The 17500-nt window shown below is 51.7% G+C and overlaps 1 protein-coding gene across 1 annotated transcript in view; it reads right to left on the reverse strand.

Moving 5' to 3' along the window:
* Window positions 1-2040: 2040 nt before the first annotated feature.
* The window catches only part of grin2da (glutamate receptor, ionotropic, N-methyl D-aspartate 2D, a), a 27059-nt gene continuing 11599 nt past the window's right edge, over window positions 2041-17500 (reverse strand). The window contains exons 5-13 of the mRNA XM_047019692.1: window positions 16898-17103; window positions 15181-15349; window positions 14433-14586; window positions 11701-11826; window positions 10512-10741; window positions 10154-10314; window positions 8938-9125; window positions 6431-6663; window positions 2041-5082 (exon numbers count right to left, since the gene is read on the reverse strand). Of these exons, the coding sequence (XP_046875648.1) occupies window positions 2041-5082; window positions 6431-6663; window positions 8938-9125; window positions 10154-10314; window positions 10512-10741; window positions 11701-11826; window positions 14433-14586; window positions 15181-15349; window positions 16898-17103 (4509 nt within the window). The remainder of the gene's footprint in view (window positions 5083-6430; window positions 6664-8937; window positions 9126-10153; window positions 10315-10511; window positions 10742-11700; window positions 11827-14432; window positions 14587-15180; window positions 15350-16897; window positions 17104-17500) is intronic.

A 17500-nucleotide genomic window follows, 5' to 3' on the forward strand; every position in this document is an offset into this window, starting at 1 on the left:
GTTCTAAACCCAAGCTCTAAACTGTGGGTGAAGCGAAGGGAGACAGCTTGAGAGTATCTTTCGTGTTTTTCCTCACAGCTATACAGTAAATCCTAACGAAATGGAAACTGGAATGATAAATAAAGTCTCCCAATATCAAAGATGCTAAACAACAATTCTGCTAACGCTATCCACCTCCACAAATATATATGTGATATTATATATCTAGATATTTAAAGAAATGCAGACAAACTTTTACACAACAACATTGTGTTAAACGTAAAATATATATTTTTTCTTCTTCTTCTTCAACTGAAATATGGCTCAGTAGCAGTCACAGGAGCTGGCCAGACTGGATGGAAAGATGTAGCTAACTGGCTAGTTAGCTTAGCTGCTAACTAATCAACATGCACATTTTTACCATTGCCACAGCAATGTTATTATGCTAATGCTAACAGGATGATGAACTGTTTACTTGGAGAAAACTGGATGTGCTGGTATTATTAAACTAGCTGTCGATGCTGAATGACAAAAATGGAACTTGAATAAAAGCCAGTGCTTTCTATTCAAACTTAGTAACTTGGAATTGGTCTACTTTACTATTCCCACACCAATAACATGAGAATTAAGTTAAGAGTCACAATTCCAAACACAATTTCAATTTCACATAGTATTTTACCTCAAAAGTTACAGACACCCACCCCCCCACACACTCACCCACACTAACAAATACAAACAATTGCCCCCTCCTCCCCAAATGCTACGTCCTGTTTTCAAGTGTCGTCGTAGTTGCAGCAAAGATTTCTGGGTAGAGGCTACATTCAGTCTTATTGGGGAGAGGCTGCCATAGGTAGTTGGACACCTGTCATATCCGCCCAGTATAAGTACAGCACAGTGCTTACTTTGTCATCATCCTCAATACATTTGTCTCATAACATCACAACACAAATAGTAAAACAACCTTTAAAAATATATAAAAATCATGAACTTATGTGTGTGTGGTTCCGCAGATCATGTATTGCTCAAGAGGGGTATGTAGGCTCATGGCAAGCATGTGTCCTGTGTGTGAGTGCCTGCAAGATGGCTGTGGTGCAGTTGTGTTGTCTGTGCCTGTGTGAGTGTGAGCTATGGACATAAGCTCCTTCGGTTTGGCACTCAGCTTCAGTAAGCCTGTATTAAGATCAGTCACGGTCGACTTACCCTGTTGTCAAGAACACAAACACGGTAAAACACAGACACAAAATATCAAATCTGAGGTTGAAAAGGTGAGAGGGGGATGATGTAAAACGGAGACGATATTCCACTCTCCCTTAACGTGAAGTATTGAGAGTTAAAACATATAAGACTAGAACATCTACTGAACTCCCTATACATAAAGTATTGATAAGTATTGATCATACACATAAACCACAACAATTGCCTCCGATTTCACAGTTCCTTCAGATGTAAACAGGTTAGTAAAGGAAAGCCAAGACGGTAAATGTTTCGAAAGGAGGACTAGGAGGAGGAGAAGAGGGTCATGTGTGGTTTAAGGACCATGTTTCTGTGTCAGGGCTGTCAGTAGGGTAGCCTGCTGCATTAACGAGTACCTGAGCCCTCAGAAGCAAAGAGAGTTTTACAATGAAAACACCTGGACGTCAAAGCCAGACACACAGCCCTATAAAAGAGGACTCTGTGACAGACGACCAGTCCCTTTAAGAACAACTTTTCAGCTATAGGCTACATGTTTGATAGTCATTCAGCCACAGTATTTGTAGTCTTTCAGCCTCCATAAATGTCTTTTGGAGACACTGTGTGTTTACGTTTTTTAGAAACCATGTTTGGAGTCTTTCAGTCACCATGTTTGAAGTCTTTCAGTCCCCATGATTGAAGTCTTTCAGGGACTCTGAGACAAATGAATAGTCCCTGGAAACATTATATTGGGGGTAGGTGCGAGAATTCTAAGAGCTTCAGCAACTCAGAAAACACAAATTCACAGTTAGCTAGCTTGTTGAAACTGCAGTCTGTGGAACACACGCATTGTCTAGCTTTCAGCCCTAGGTCCCCACGTGGCCCTTGAAATCACACTTCGCTCTCAACACTGGAAAAGTGAGCCGAGCCTCTCCGCGAACACATGCTCTTGCCTTTTAGTGGCAAGTGGGGTGACTGGAACCTCTGAGGCTGGGGCACCGAGCGCAGTCTCTGGTACTGGAGCTTGGCCGAGGCAGAGGACATGGAGGAGGAGGGGGGCTGGGGGGCACCTGGGGTGGAGGACACCACCGAGGGGGAGGAGACGGAGGAGGAGGAAGTCAGCGGAGGGACGTGGATGGGATGGGAGGAAGATGAGGAAGGCGGGGCAGGGAGGGCAGGGGGGAGCGAGGGCGGGAGGGATGAAACGAGGGCCTGCGGAGGGGAGGGCTGGTGGGAGCGGTCGGCCCGCTGCGTCCGCTGGATGCTGAGGTTGGTCTGGCTCCCCGACTTGGCCTGGTCCTGTGCACGGTCCAGTTTGGAGGCGTGGCGCTTGGACTTGCTGCTGCCGAAGCTCTGACAGTGTTGATAGAGCTCCTCTTGGCTACGGGAGGTCACCCGGGCCCACTTGGAGTGAGAGTGGGGGTGGTGTAAGGGGGAGTGGCAGGAACAGCCTGCGTAGCCCCTCCCTTTGTCCTTGCTCTTGCGTTTGCCTTTCTTCTCTTCCTGGACGTGAAGCTTGTCCACCGACCAGTACCTCCGGGGAGGAGGGGGGGTCAACGGGGGCGGGGGCCACTGTGAGCCCGACGCCCACTCTCCCCTTGCCTCGCCTCCCCCTCCGGCTGACCCCCAGCCTCCCTCCCCTGTCCCCCACCCTTCGCCACGCCCTAGAAACAGGTCATCTCTGCTATTGACGCTGCCAGCCTTCTCTCTGGCAGGATACGTGCCAAAGAACCAGCCCCCGCCTCCGATGCCCCCCACTGCCCGCCCCTCATGCCCCTCCCAGTACCTCTCGAACTTCCCGAACTCGCCCGAGGATCCCTCGTCCGAGTACACGCCCACAACCTTATCCCTTTCCCGCTCGCGCTCAGACTCCGAAGCTGTCCTAACTCCCCTCCTCTTGGCTCGCTCCGCCTTCCTCCTCTCCTCCTCCGACTCGTCATCCTCAACTTCTTCTTCAGACTCCCACTCGTGGAAAGAGAGGCCCTGTTTGGAGTGCACCTCGCCTCGGTCGATCCGGCCCAGGAGGGGGCGCTTCTCCACCTCCCTCCCCAGCGCCTCCCTGTCTGAGCCCTTACTCTTCCTCCGTTTGGAGGAGAGGGGAAGGAGGGGGAGGAAGGCGGAGGGAGGTGTGTCGGAGGACGGGTTGCCTCCCCTCCAGAACTTGACAGAGCTGGGGGGTTTACTGGGGGTGTGGTAGCTCTTACTGGGACGTCTCCCATGGTGACGCTCCTTCCCTCTGCCGTCCTCCCCCTCGTCCCTCTCCTTGTCCTCCTCCCGGGGGACGTCCCAGCCACAGCTCCGGGTGGAGCTCTCGCTCTTCTTCCTGTACGACTCTCTCCTCATCCCGGGATAGGAGGAATAATCCTGTGTTATTGCCTTCAGCTCCTGGACCTTCTCTCCGTCCCCCTCCTCCTGCTCCGACCTCCTCCCCTTCTCCCTCCTCCTCGCCTTGTCCTCTTTTTTCCTCTTCTTCTTCCCTTTGCGCCGCTTGCGCTCCCTCTCTCGCTCCCTCTCCTCCCGCTTCTTCTGCTTCCGGCCCTTCTTCCTCCTCTTCCGCTCCCTCTCCCTCTCCTTGTGGTGCCTCTTCTCCTCCCTCCCCTCGCCCCGGCTCCTCTCGGTTCCCCTCGCTCGCTCTCTCTCCCCCCAGGAGGCCCACCACTCCTGCAGCTGGGCCAGCTGGCTCCCCGCCCGTTCCCTAATGTAATCCCGCTGGAGGCGGGGCTTGCGCGGCGGGACGGGAGGGGGCGGGGGGCTGCAGGGGAGCGAGCGCGACGACATGCGAGAGCGGGAGCGTCGTCCTCCCTTCCTGCGTCCCAGCAGCAGGCTAGACTCCTCTGTGAGCTGGTCCGAGTCTAAGTCTTCGCCCGGCCCCCGGTCCCCGGGCCGGTACCGGAAACTCTGAGACGAGGAGTAAGTGGCGCTGGAGCAGGAGGAGGGAGACGGGGAGTTGGAGCGGGAGAGGGAGTCGGAGGAGGAGGACGAGGAGGAGGACGAGCTGGAGGATGAGGAGGAGGATGAGGAGGTGTACAGGCGGGAGGGGGTGGTGGGGGTGGTCGGGGTGTGTGCGGGGGAGGAGACAGGGACGGGTAAGGGGAGAGGGGGAGGGCGGCGCCCTCGTCTGTTGCCCCCGTCCCTGGATCCATAGCGTCCCCCTCCGCCTCGTCTTCCGAGGGGAAGGATGTTCTCGTATAGAGGCCCCCCGGAACTCTTCCTCCTGGGGAGACTGCCCCTCCGCCAGAAGGAGGGCCGGCGGGGGGAGGAGGGCAGTGCTAGGGGGAGTTTGGAAAGCAGGTGTCCAGGAGGACCTAAGCCTTTTGGGGGCAGCCTTTGCATCCCAGGGGGCTTGTTTCCCCTTGGGTTCATCTTGGGGGTCTGGGACCCCCCGGTCTGGGGGTCAGTGTTGGCCCCCAGACCCTCAGGGTCGATGGGACCGTAGTAGCGCTTATATTCATCCAGACCTCCATCCCCGCCCCCACCTCCGCTGGCACCCCCAGCCCAAAGAGGGGGCATGCCCTGGGGGTAAGGCCCCTGGTCTGAGTGCCCCCCACCTCCGCCCATAGACTTTTCCGTACCAGGCTTGGGGGGCCTGTTCCAGCGCTCCACCACAGCCAGCCTGCGGTCGTGCCGGGGTAGGAAGGTGGAGCAGGGCATGGGGCCCTCCAGTAAGGGGCTGTTGGAGGGCCCCAAGGCCATGGCTGAATGCCCTGCGTGGGGAGGAGATCCAGGGAGAAGGCTGGTGTAGGCCTGCTGCTGCTGCTGCTGCAGGTGCTGCTGCTGAACCATGGCGATGGTTGTGTTGGTGACGGCGGAGGAGATGATGTATGGCGGGGGCGGGGGGGGCATGGCGCAGGGCACGCTGTGGTACTGGGGGAGGGTGGACTTCATGCCCCCAGAGGAGGTCTCGTCCTCAAACCTGCAGCAGCTGTACATACCCTGGAGAGGGAGAGGGAGAGAGAGAGAGATACAGGGAGAGGAAAAGTGGAGCAATTGAGAGAGGAAAAAGATTGGGGGGAAAGAAAGAGAAAGACAGAGAGAGAGCGAGAAATGGTAGTCAGACAGGAAAGAGATGAAAGGGGAGGAGAGGAGGAGGAGAGACGAAGGAAGAGAGAAGGTACAGTATGGCAGATAAATAGATGAAAGAGAAATAGAGAGAGAGCGTTGCTTAAGAGACCAGTCAGGCAATATAGCCACATATCCCTCTCTTCCTTTGAAGACAAGACACTTTGCTACATTACATCCGTTGGAAAAGATTGCTCGAGCACCTTTGCCAAAAGCTTGCGTTGTAAGTCAGTGACAGGTCTCCCAGTCTGGTCGTTAATAGTCTTACCGCCAACTGTGAGCATGGCTGATATTTCGAGCTACACTTAGCCTATATCTCATTAAAGCACTCAAGGTTCTGCTCAAAGTATTTTAAATGCCCTCGCACACTGCAGTGTGCAGACACTACTTAGCGATTCCACCGCAGAGCAGTATTCAGAACCGTTTCAAAGACAGATAACCTGTCTGTGTCCTCCCCTCCAGCTTCACAACTGAGAATCACCCTTCCCCGAGGCTCTGGTCTGTCCCTCCCTCTGGCTCTCCCCCTCATTATTCCGCTCTCCCTTTCCCTGGCTATGTGAGCACCTCCCCTCTCAGAAACGAGACAGCTGAGGGCCTAACACTGACGCCGCCGAGCCCAGGGCCGAACGTCAGTTCTAACGCTCGCCGTGTTTACGACCTTTTCAAACTCGACGTGTCACCATTACGCCGTGGAAGCGCTCCGGACGGAGTCCCATGTAAATCACAGCATCTTTATCGCCGTAGATACGGGAGCAATTTATCACAGGCCGTTCGTCTTAATGAGAAATGAGCGGACAGCACTGTCACTAAATCTCCATTAGGGGGAAGGGGGGTGGTCGAACGGGGTGGGAGAAGAGCGGGGGTGATGGGGGGAACAGGGCGGAGTAATGTCCTGACGGTGTGTGTATGAATCAGCTGAGCACCGTCTGTGAAATTGAAAGCGGACAGGTCAATGATGTGTCCGCTGACCACAGACACTAGTTCAGCGAGGGAGGGGGGTAGGCTCTGGACATGGGGCTCATTGGGGGCGGTGTTGTCTAAATGGCGTTCCCCCTCAACACCCACTCACCCACTCCCCCCCCCCCCATCCCCACTTCTCTCCAACCCCTCAAGCCCCCCTCCTTCCCTCCTTCCACCCTCCTTCCACTATTCATCAATCCCCGCCCTCTGACCACCCCTCCCCCCACCCATCACCCCGCCCCGCCACGCCCCCGGAACCTACCCTGCTGATTGCGAGGAGGAAGTCCATCCCGCCGGACTGGGCCAGGCAGTGGCGTAGCTTCCAGTAGACCAGGTGCTCCCAGGCGAACACCAGCAGGCTGAGGCCCATGGCCACCAGCAACATGTAGAAGACCCCCGCCATGTTGTCGATGTCCAGCTTAGAGCTCATCACCTCGATCTTGTCGTTGTGACAGATACCTGACAGCCACAGGCGCTCCAGCATGTCAATCTCGTCTGCGACACAAAGAACGGGAGAGTGGGAGGAGGAGGAGGAGAGAAGGAGCAGGATGAAAGGGGGACAGTCGACAGTCGACGTTGGGGGAGCACGATACGGGGTGGACAGGGAGATGAATAAAGCGGAGAGGGAATGTGGAGAGGGGGAGAGAGGGAGTCAGTAGAGGGTAGACAAGGAAAAAGAGAGGGGAAGAGGGAAAGAGGGAGAGGGAAATAAAAGCTAGGATTATCAAACCTGGTGACAGGACAGAAGGTGTTTCATCCCTGTGGTAGCGAGGGAGGGAGGGAGGGAGGGAGGGAGGGAGGGAGGGAGGGAGGGAGGGAGGGAGGGAGGGAGGGAGGGAAGGAAGGAAGGTAGGAAGGAAGGAAGGAAGGAAGGAAGGAAGGAAGGAAGGAAGGAAGGAAGGAAGGAAGGAAGGAAGGAAGGAAGGAAGGACGGACGGAAGGACGGACGGAAGGAAGGAAGGAAGGAAGGAGGGAGGGAGAGGGGGAAGGAGGGAAGGGAAAAGTTGAAAGTGATAGGAGTAAGTGAAGAGAGGTGTCTTTTGTATTATGGCAAGAAAGAAGTCGCGATAGAGAAAGAGGCACCAGGGAAATAGAGCGAGGTGGGATGTGTGAGGAACCGAATCTCCGAAAGGTGTGTGTGTGTGAGAGAGAGAGAGACAGACAGATTGATAGAGGAAGGAACAGTGACAGGAACAGAGAGACATCTTTGATGGAGGTCTAAAATGACCTGATGTCCTGTGTGTCTCAGCCCCAGTGGGGGGTACCCATCAGTATTTTGGAGATGAAAGCCAGCAGACACCGACGCTTCTCTGGCTCTCGCCATTAGAGCCTTCATCAAACGAGGAGGTAGAGGGGGAGGTGAAGGAGGGAAGAAGTGATCGGGGGAAAGGGATGACAGGAGAAGCCCACAAGAGCAGAGGAGTTCTCATCAGGGAGGAGAGCACTGCATTGTGTCCACAGATGACAGTTACATCTGTCTGATACTGCCACACACATACACAAACATACACAGACATGCACACAAACACACACACACACAAAGTAAATTCTCTCATATTTTCTCAACTGTATATAGACAGATAGGCAGACATGAACTGTGAACACCCCTACTCCTCAAAACTGCAAGAGTGGAACATTACGCTACATTAACCCAGGGTTAATTGCCTGTGTTGGAAAGTGGAAAGCCACGCATAGACACATTAGAAATGGAAAAATTCAAGCTATGTTGACTAAAATGTAGTTTCTGTTTAAGTAAAGGAATCTTTAACCAAATGTATACATCTTCTCCAAGAACGTGTATGAATATTAATCACTCTCCGTTCTCTCTCTGACTGTTCACCAACTTCCCCACGTCAGCAACCAGTTGTCTTTCGACAATGGCTCCTATTTGCATGTTCAAGAACCGTGGCATCACGGCATGATCTCATTCATCATTTTTCAATGAGCACCTCCATCTCACTCTCTCTCCTTCCCTCCTCCTCTCTCTTTCACCACGCCGCCTCCCGAAGAGTCTTTGAGTTCTTCACAAAGACAGACGAACCGCATCCCTTCCCTCCCCCCCCCTCTCTATCTCTCTCTCTCTCTGTTTTCTCAGTTAAATAACTACTGATGCACATAACCTATAGATGCGGAAGGAGAGACAGCCAAGGCAGAAGGAGAGATGGAAGGAAAGGCAAATCTGACAGAGAGGCAGTAAAGGACCAGTACGAGTAACAGGTGTATCAGTTGTTCCATTAGGGTGTGATAGCGGGGGGAGGGGGGGGGGTGCAGGGTGGAGGTGTAGCGGGTGGGTGTTCTCTTATCACACTCAGATACTGTGACTAAATCTGCAGTCTCCTCAACAGACGGATCAAAGGAGGGTATATCTGTGTGTTTGTGCGGGTGCGTGTGTGTGTGTATCCCCCTGTAATAAATCCAACACCTGCCATGCTTTCACTGGTCATTCCATAAAAGCCCCTGTTACGAGAGTGGATGCAGGATATGAGATGGGGTGTTTAACACCAGCCATTCATAGCCACACTAATGGAGGAACCCAGGCTGCTGCACCATCCTACCTGGGAGCCTGTCACCCCCAGCAGCTGTGATGAGGAGGATGCTGGGAGATGGAGTCCACTTACAAACACTCTTCATTCCAGCATGCCCTGGGGGCCACTGCCCTCTAACTGAACCTCCGTATACAACATGTGTGCGTGTGTAGGTGTGTGAGTATGTACGTGTCCGCAAGTATGTGTCTGTATGCGTGCGTCTGCGTCAGTCTCCCTCCCTCACCGTCTCCCACCAGCTGTAGCAGTGCCAGGTCGAGAGGGCGTTTCCAGCGGGAGTTCTTGTGCAGAGCGATGCCGTACCCCGTGGTGGCAAACACCATGCCGGAGCCAATGGTCATCACCTTACAGCCCTCGTCCTTCCTGGCCATGTAATTCAGCACGGCCGCGTCATAGATGAACGCGTCCAGTTTACTGAGGAGAGGAGAGAAGAGAAGAGGAAGGGGAGGTGAGGGGAGGGGACCGGAGAGGAAAAGGGGGGGGGAGCGGGCATCATATGAGGTTTTAATAACACGGGCCGTCAGATCTCTCTGAGAAATAAGCCGGGATTCGTTACTCGTTGACTTCAGTGATGAACTGTGTGAAGGTTCCTCTACATACATTACCATTGGACCCAGACTCCACGTGCTTCAAACATGATAAGTGAATGTATTTTGGGTGTGAACATGTACAGCATGTATGTTGAGCACAGTAAACACATGAAGAGGACTCACAGACGTGCACACACACACAGGCACCCACACACACGCACAGACGAGCACCCAGCCAGACACACACACAGGCACACACACAGACACCGACACACACACACACACACTCAGGACAGAGCCTCTGGACAGGAGGACTGTGCAGACAGCAGCCGTGTGCAGAGCTGACTGTGATTCCTCTGCAGTGCAGTTGCTACTAACATCCATTATTAAAGAGAGGTTTCTCCCTGTTACATTATGCTCGCTCCCCACCTGAGATACATGCAGTAATTGTTAGTTACTCTTAAAGAACGTGTGTGTGCGAGTGTGTGGTGTGTGTGTGTACGCGTTATGTTAAATAACCAGCTTCGATAGAGAACGAGGATGATGATGAGGAGGAGGAAGAAGAAGCGGAACAAGTATGAAAGAGAACCTTCCTCTCAGAACCACTTCACATGCAGAGAAGGAGCCACTGGGAGCATCTGGGTCAGACATCTACCCAAAGAACTGGTCCGTTTACATTTCTAGAATGTGTAAGAACGTTCCTGGACTGTTACGTCCACAGCAAGTACTCAGGGAGAGTGGGGAGGGAGGACAGACAGCAGAGGAGGTGGAGCGGAGCGACACAGCCACACTGATCGTGCCTCGAGCCTGTCAATAGAATGAACTAACAAAGCAGTTCATTTAGACACGTGCTGTTACCTTCACATACACACGCATGTACACACACGCTCACACACACACAGAGCTGCTTACCCTGTCTTGAGGTTGTCAATGGCTTCCTCCACTCCCTTCTGGTTGTTGCGGATCATGAACTGGTGCATGTTGGGATAGTTGGAGCGGATGTTCTCCTCCGTGCTCCCATTGGGCACGGTGCCGAAGCGCAGGGGAGGGTACTGCTCTGTAGGCTGCTGGAACTGGAGGCAAGGAGACAAGGAGTCAAGGAGACAAGGAGACAAGGAGACAAGGAGACAAGAATAAATACATTGTTGTTACTGTATTAGACAGCACTATCTACGGTATATTCCAGTACATTTACTTTTAATGACAGTAGATATTGCATAGTATAGTTAGCAAATGCTGTACACTACATATGCCCACACACTTGCATTACCTTCTTGTCGGAGAGTCCAGACACAGTGTCTATGTACTCCTCCTGGATCATGAAGGCAGCCAGGTTGGCAGTGTAGGAGGCCAGGAAGATGACAGCGAAGAAGGCCCACACCAGCACCATGATCTTACTGGTGGTTCCTCGAGGGTTCTCCACAGGAACCGAGTTGTTGAAGACCAAGGCCCACAGCAGCCAGATGGACTTTCCAATGGTGAACTTAGAACCTCCGGTCTCTGGATGGAAATGAGAGGGAGGGAGAGATAAAGGGAAAGGAAGAGAGGGAAAGAGAGCGAAGGAGAGGAAGAGGGGAGGGGAAAGGAAGGGAGAGAGAGAAAGAGAGAGAGATGGAGGGCAGAGGGAAAAGGGAAAGAGAAAGAGAGCGACGATGCGTGATACAAAAGGATTTAGCAAGGAAGGAACACCTCCACACAGAAGACGAGTGCATCCAGCCTCATGTCTCCTCCAGCCTCACGTCTCATCCAGCCTCACGTCTCATCCAGCCTCACGCCTCATCCAGCCTCACGTCTCATCCAGCCTCACATCTCCTCCAGCCTCACGTCTCATCCAACCTCACGTCTCATCCAGCCTCACGTCTCATCCAGCCTCACGTTTCATCCAGCCTCACGCCTCATCCAGCCTCACGTCTCATCCAGCCTCACGTCTGATCCAGCCTCATGTCTCCTCCAGCCTCACGTCTCATCCAGCCTCACGTCTCATCCAGCCTCACGCCTCATCCAGCCTCACGTCTCATCCAGCCTCACGTCTCATCCAGCCTCACACCTCATCCAGCCTCACGTCTCATCCAGCCTCACGTCTCATCCAGCCTCACGTCTCCTCCAGCCTCACGTCTCATCCAGCCTCACGCCTCATCCAGCCTCACGTCTCATCCAGCCTCACGTCTCATCCAGCCTCACGTCTCCTCCAGCCTCATGTCTCATCCAGCCTCACGTCTCCTCCAGCCTCACGTCTCCTCCAGCCTCACGTCTCCTCCAGCCTCACGTCTCATCCAGCCTCACGTCTCCTCCAGCCTCACGTCTCATCCTCGCCACGTGCACAGCTCACTCCTCAAGCACCCTCGCCCGCTCCAACATCAAACGCACCAATTACTTCACACACTCCGACTCAGACAGACAAAGCACAAACGAGAAGCCGGCAATCAGAGGGTACGAAGGGGCCGCTGGGCCTGTCTCACTCTTGGCATTCTGGAGACTGCGGTTGTAGCCCACGGGGCTGAAAAACTCAAAGACGAAGACGGTGACGGCGACCACCGACAGGCACATGACGAACATCATCACCCAGACCGCTGGGCTGTAGGGCTCTGTATACAACCAGGAGGGGGAGGGGGGCGGGAGGAAAGGGGAGGAAAGGGGAGGAAGAGAGACGGGAAGAAACAGGTTGGAGGCATTAGACAAAGCCTGTGAGAGGAGGTAGAAGAGGCCGAACGAGACGTGGGGAGAAGGGAGAGAGAGGGGCACAATGGCACTGTGGTAATGAGAGAGAGAGAGAGGAGCGGTAGAGTGAGGCATATGGAGAGAGATAAAGAAAAGAAGGGGGAGAGAGAAAACGAGAAAAAGTAGGAGCAAGACGGAGATAATGAAAGACAAAAAGTGCGAGAGAGAGAGAGAGAGAGACAGTACACAAGAGAGGATTACACACCTCAGCAGAGCAAGCGAGCGCGAGAGAGAGAGAGAGAGAGAGAGAGAGAGAGAGAGAGAGAGCGAGAAAGAGGGAGCGAGAAAGAAATAGAGAGAGATGGCGTTTCGCCAGCAGCATTGATTTTCTAATCAGGCGTCTCCATCGGTGTCATGGGAGGAAGAGGAGACGGAATCCACAGGTGTTCTCATCAACACCTCCACGAAGCTCCTCATCACCCACATCCAACCATCCCTCTCATCTCTCTGTTTACTGTACAGACACAGGATTTGTTTGCGCTAGTTTGACGATGTATGGGCTGTGTTAGAATAACCCTCTGCCCTCACGGCATCTGTCATGCTTCCACACTGTAAACTGGCTAGACAGAAACTCTGAATGCAGAACCAAAGCCTAGCATCTGCAGCTGAACATACAGGAGAGTATGAACAGCAGTCACTACAGGATCATTAAGAGGCCATGCGGTCATAGGAGGGGAATCACAGTTCAGCTACATGGTCAATAAGTGTCTGTGTCTCCTAAATGATGAAACTCACAAAGACATACATCACACACATACACACACAAGCACACACACACATAAGCACACATACAGATACACATAAGCACACACACACACACACACACACATAAGCACACATACAGATACACATAAGCACACACACACACACACATAAGCACACATACAGATACACATAAGCACACACACACACACACACATAAGCACACATACAGATACACATAAGCACACACACACACACACACACATAAGCACACATACAGATACACATAAGCACACACACACACACACACATAAGCACACATACAGATACACATACACACATGTGTATGTGAAGGGAGGGGGGGGGGTGCACACGCCAGCCTACGTGCATGTTTATGGATATGCTGTCCCAGTATGCCTGTTAGCATGTTAGCTGCATCCTCTTTCTCAGCAGCACTCTATGGACAGATTCCTGGGCTCTGGTGAGTCATATCAGATGGGTGGCCATTTTACACGCGTTATCTGGGATCAGCTGATCTTCAACTGCCCATCGATGAGCAACGGATTAGTAAATCCGCCTGGCTCCCATCTTCCTACGGAGTCTCACTTTCTTTGCTTGGCAAAAGAAGGGAATTATTCTAAGACTATTTGGAATTTTAGAAGTGTCATCTTAAACGGGGGTGAGGGCCAGGTTGGAGCTGGTGATTTTAGATGGGTTCCCTTCAGTTTGAGGTCTCATTTGAATACCAAGAGCAGACTTTTTGAGTTCATGAATCTGTAGCAAGTCAGGAGAATGAGTAGAGAAATGACACCAAATTACTTTTGTCTGCATGAGGAAAAGGAAAGTTGCCATATGGAGCAATGTGATGGTAAGATTCACATCTCAGCCATCCATAACCCCTTTATAAGCCCTTTATAAGTCATGTATAAGCCTCACGGTGCGTGTCCACTACAGCGACGCGAATCACTTGCCTTCCCACAGTGCACCACGCTCGGGGGCGTGTCACACAGATTAATCCAGAGTTGTAGTTCTCTAAAGTCACTGTTGTAGTTTGTGTAACGTCATGGCAAAGTGTGCAAATTTGGGTTTACGTACTCGCAATATCGACCATAATAGAACTTTTACACACATGCAAAAATCCGATACGCTGGCTAGACGTAGCATGATGTTATGTTAGTCTGTTAGTCTGTTAGTGTGTTAGTGTGTTAAGATGTTTACTTCCGGCTTTTTTTTGCTGTATTTTAATCCGAGTGAAGGATTAAATGTTACAGTATGCCACCGGGCGCTCAGGGTAACGAGTCGTATACTGTAGCGTCGACGGGGCTAGCTAGCTAGCACAGTTACGTTTTGTTACGAGACGAGAATTTAAAAGTACAAAAACCCCACCCGGAGCACCAACAACATTGGCAACCCTGCACCATGCCTCATTTTTTGTTAACATATCTGTACGAATACTGAGACGTATCAAACAGGGCTGGGTATGATAGCCACACAGACGATCAGTTTGTCCTCCATCTTGAAACTGTGAAAACTAGAAATGTTTACCATGACCAACGGTTGCTACTTTGCAAGAAACACAATAACAAGACGATTGGCCATCGCTTGCGAAAATCGCTCCTCATTCTCATAAAGTTGAGGAAATCTCAACTCGAATCGCGTTGCGTCGCTACCCACAATGCACCACGCCGGCTACATTGAAAATCAATGGAAAGCAGCGCGTCGCTCGCATCGCGTCGCTGTAGTGGACACGCACCGTTATTCATGATCTCACCAAGGAAAGCGGATGGTGACACCGTGCCATTGCTTCGTGCAACCATGACGCTGATGCCGGTCTCCACGAATGGCACTGAGAACTCTACGACGGACGAGCGCTCCTCGTTGATGGTAAGGGAGCCAATGGCCATGTCAGCCCGGCTGGACACCACCTGGTGGACGGGAGGGGAACTGCAGTTAGGGACAGAGAGACACAGGGCGCCGTTTGATGTTCACAGCCAAGCAGGCAGCAAAGGCGAGCAAGCAGGAAGGCTGTCAGGGAGGCAGGGAGAAACGCAAGCAGGCAAGCAAGCAGGCTGGGCAGTTACACTACGGCTGTCTCACATCGACAGGAGAAAAGGGGAGCAGATTGTGGAAGAGAACCCAAGCCCCAGAGGAGGCTGGGGCTTGGGTTGACTGTGAAAAGGATGGGGAGTTGGGGGTTGGCCCTTCCCTCCCTTCCCCTCCCCCCCCTCAGGTTGTATTAACTACCATGTTACTACATAGCAATACTGATACAAAGTACATCATAGGTATAAGATAACATTGCTATGTAATTACATTTTTTGAGCCGTAATGACTGTAATAATAAATACTGCTAAACCGTAACAAACTGTAACTTTTTCTGTAACTACACTGTTGTTACTATAAGAATTGGTATGTAGTTATATAAGTTATATAGTTAATGTAAATGTAAAATGCTGCTGAAAAAAAGAAAAGGAAGGGGAAAAAGGAGGAGATTGAATGAGAACAGATGAGACGCTGACCTCCCCGACCATGCCGTTCCACTCCCCATCAATGTTCTTCCCGTGTCTGCCATTGGTCACCAGATAGAGGTCATAGCTGAAGCTCACGATTTTGGCCAATCGCTTGAGGACGTCAATGCAAAATCCTTTGCAGCAATTCTTCATAGGGGAAATACCCTCTGCTACCGCACTGATGAGAGAGACAAAGGGTAAGAGAGGGAGGAGGGAGAGAAGAAGATGGAGAAGAGATAGAAGGAGGGAGAGAGACAAGGGAAGGGGGGGAGGGTGGTAAGGATGGAGAAAAAAGAGAGAGATAGGAGGGTAAAAAGGAGGGAGGGAGGGAGGGAGGGAGGGAGGGAGGGAGGGAGGGAGGGAGGGAGGGAGGGAGGGAGGGAGGGAGGGAGGGAGAAAAGGGTGGTGGAAACAGGAGGCAGAGGAGGAAGAGAAACAGAGGCTACACAGATGGGCAAGCAGTGAATGAATTATTAGAGAGCTGTGTATGTGTAGATCAATACTGGAGTAGTCTGCAGGCTCAGTTTGAGAAGAGAGGAGCAGGACGTCAGGGCAAACCACAATGGAAAAACACTGCATTAAATTAATTCATATTTAGAGGCAATTTCTCGATTTCTCCAGTTGTCTAAAGAACACACGGGGGAGAGGAGAAGCCACTGGAAATGATGGTACTGAGTTTGAGTACTTGTACAGTGGCTGCCTAACGAAAAGGCCTTTTCACACCAGACTTGGGGCAGATAAAACTAAATCACAGAAATGCCAGCGATAAAAGTACTGGCAGCCACTAGCGGAGTTTGGGAAATAAATTTCAATTTGTTTGCTTTAAACTACATAATAATATCACCTAATATGTTGCGTTTCAATTTATACTTAAAATGTATCACCTAGAGTTGTTTCTACTGGCTCCATATAAGAGCTTGACCGTATTTTCCAGCAGGGTTTGACCCAGGGCTATCTTACACATAAAGCCCTAATACTTTGTCATAAGCTACACTTAGAAGGGACAGTTTTTGTTTCACTGGGTGAAAACGCCAATGCCTCTGACTCAGTGACGATAACCCCTTAACTGACAGGTAAGCCTTCTTGTTCTTACTGTTCACAGCAGTCTGATTAACAGGGGCCGAGATCTTGGCTCAGCCAATAGAAATGGATGAAAGTGGGGGGCATTATCGTGCATGCCCAGGCCTGGGCCAGCAGACATCTTATCAGAGACAAGACAGAGAGGGAGTCACGGTACAGAGACAGACAGAGAGAGAGAAAGAGAGAGAGAAAGAGAGAGAGAGAGACTGAGAAAGAGAGAGCAAGACAGTGAAAAGAGAGAAAGAGAGCGAAAAAGAGAGTGGAGAGAGAGTGAAGGGAGAAAAGGATAGTGGAGAGAAAGAGAGAGAAAGGAAGAGTGGAGAGTGAGAGTAAAGAGAAATAGAGAGAGACAGTGAAGAGAGGAAGACACAGTGAAGAGAGACAGAGAGAAAGAGAATCAAGAGAAATAGAGAGAGAGAGAGACAGATGGAGAGAACATCAGGAGGAGAAACATGACACACAAGGCACACACTGACACTGAGCGAGAGTCACAAAGGAGGAGAGAAAAGAAGGACTGCATATAAAGAAAACAACAACAAAAGAAAAGTGGAAAAGTGTCATGTCACGTAACAACATGTTTAAAACATGTATGCAGTGGATTTCCGTCCAGTATCACCAGAGCATATGTCATAGGTCACGTCTTTACCTGGTGTTGAGGGGCAGGCGACAGGGAACAGAGTCGCGAATGCAGGAGCCGGTGCCGGGGTCGGCGGGCTCCACGATGACGAAGGGTCGCTCCTCCAGAGTGACCACATGGAGATGCTGGGCGTCATCCAGCGGCTTGAGGAAGGCGCCGTAGCGAGAGGTGGGGGTGTAGCGCCATCTCATCACGCCGTTCTCCCACCATGCCACCTGGCCGGCGGATGGGGGAGAAGGGGGGGGGACAGAGGACAGAGAGGACAGAGAGGGAGAGAAATAGAGTGAAAGAGAGAGAGGCACTTTGAAAGCAAATGGAGTGTAAAATATAGGAAAACAGCCCAACCAGCGGGAAGTGGGTCTTAGTCAAGCTGCTGCTGTGGATATGCAGAATGTCTGTTCAGTTGGTGTTGAAGGGACGAGCAGCGTGCCACTGCTCTGACACAGGCATGGGTTTTTTTCGTTTGAAAAGCTATCAACACCTCTTTTCAAAGGGAGGGGGTGGATCAGTATTAACACGGGCCAACTTGGCAGGAAAGGTTTCTGTTCTTGTACTTGAAAGTGTCCAAGCTGAGTTTAACAACACGACCCAAGTCACATCAAAGAAAAAAAT

This window comes from Hypomesus transpacificus, chromosome 4, assembly GCF_021917145.1.
Source record: "Hypomesus transpacificus isolate Combined female chromosome 4, fHypTra1, whole genome shotgun sequence".
In the NCBI taxonomy this organism is placed as follows: domain Eukaryota; kingdom Metazoa; phylum Chordata; class Actinopteri; order Osmeriformes; family Osmeridae; genus Hypomesus; species Hypomesus transpacificus.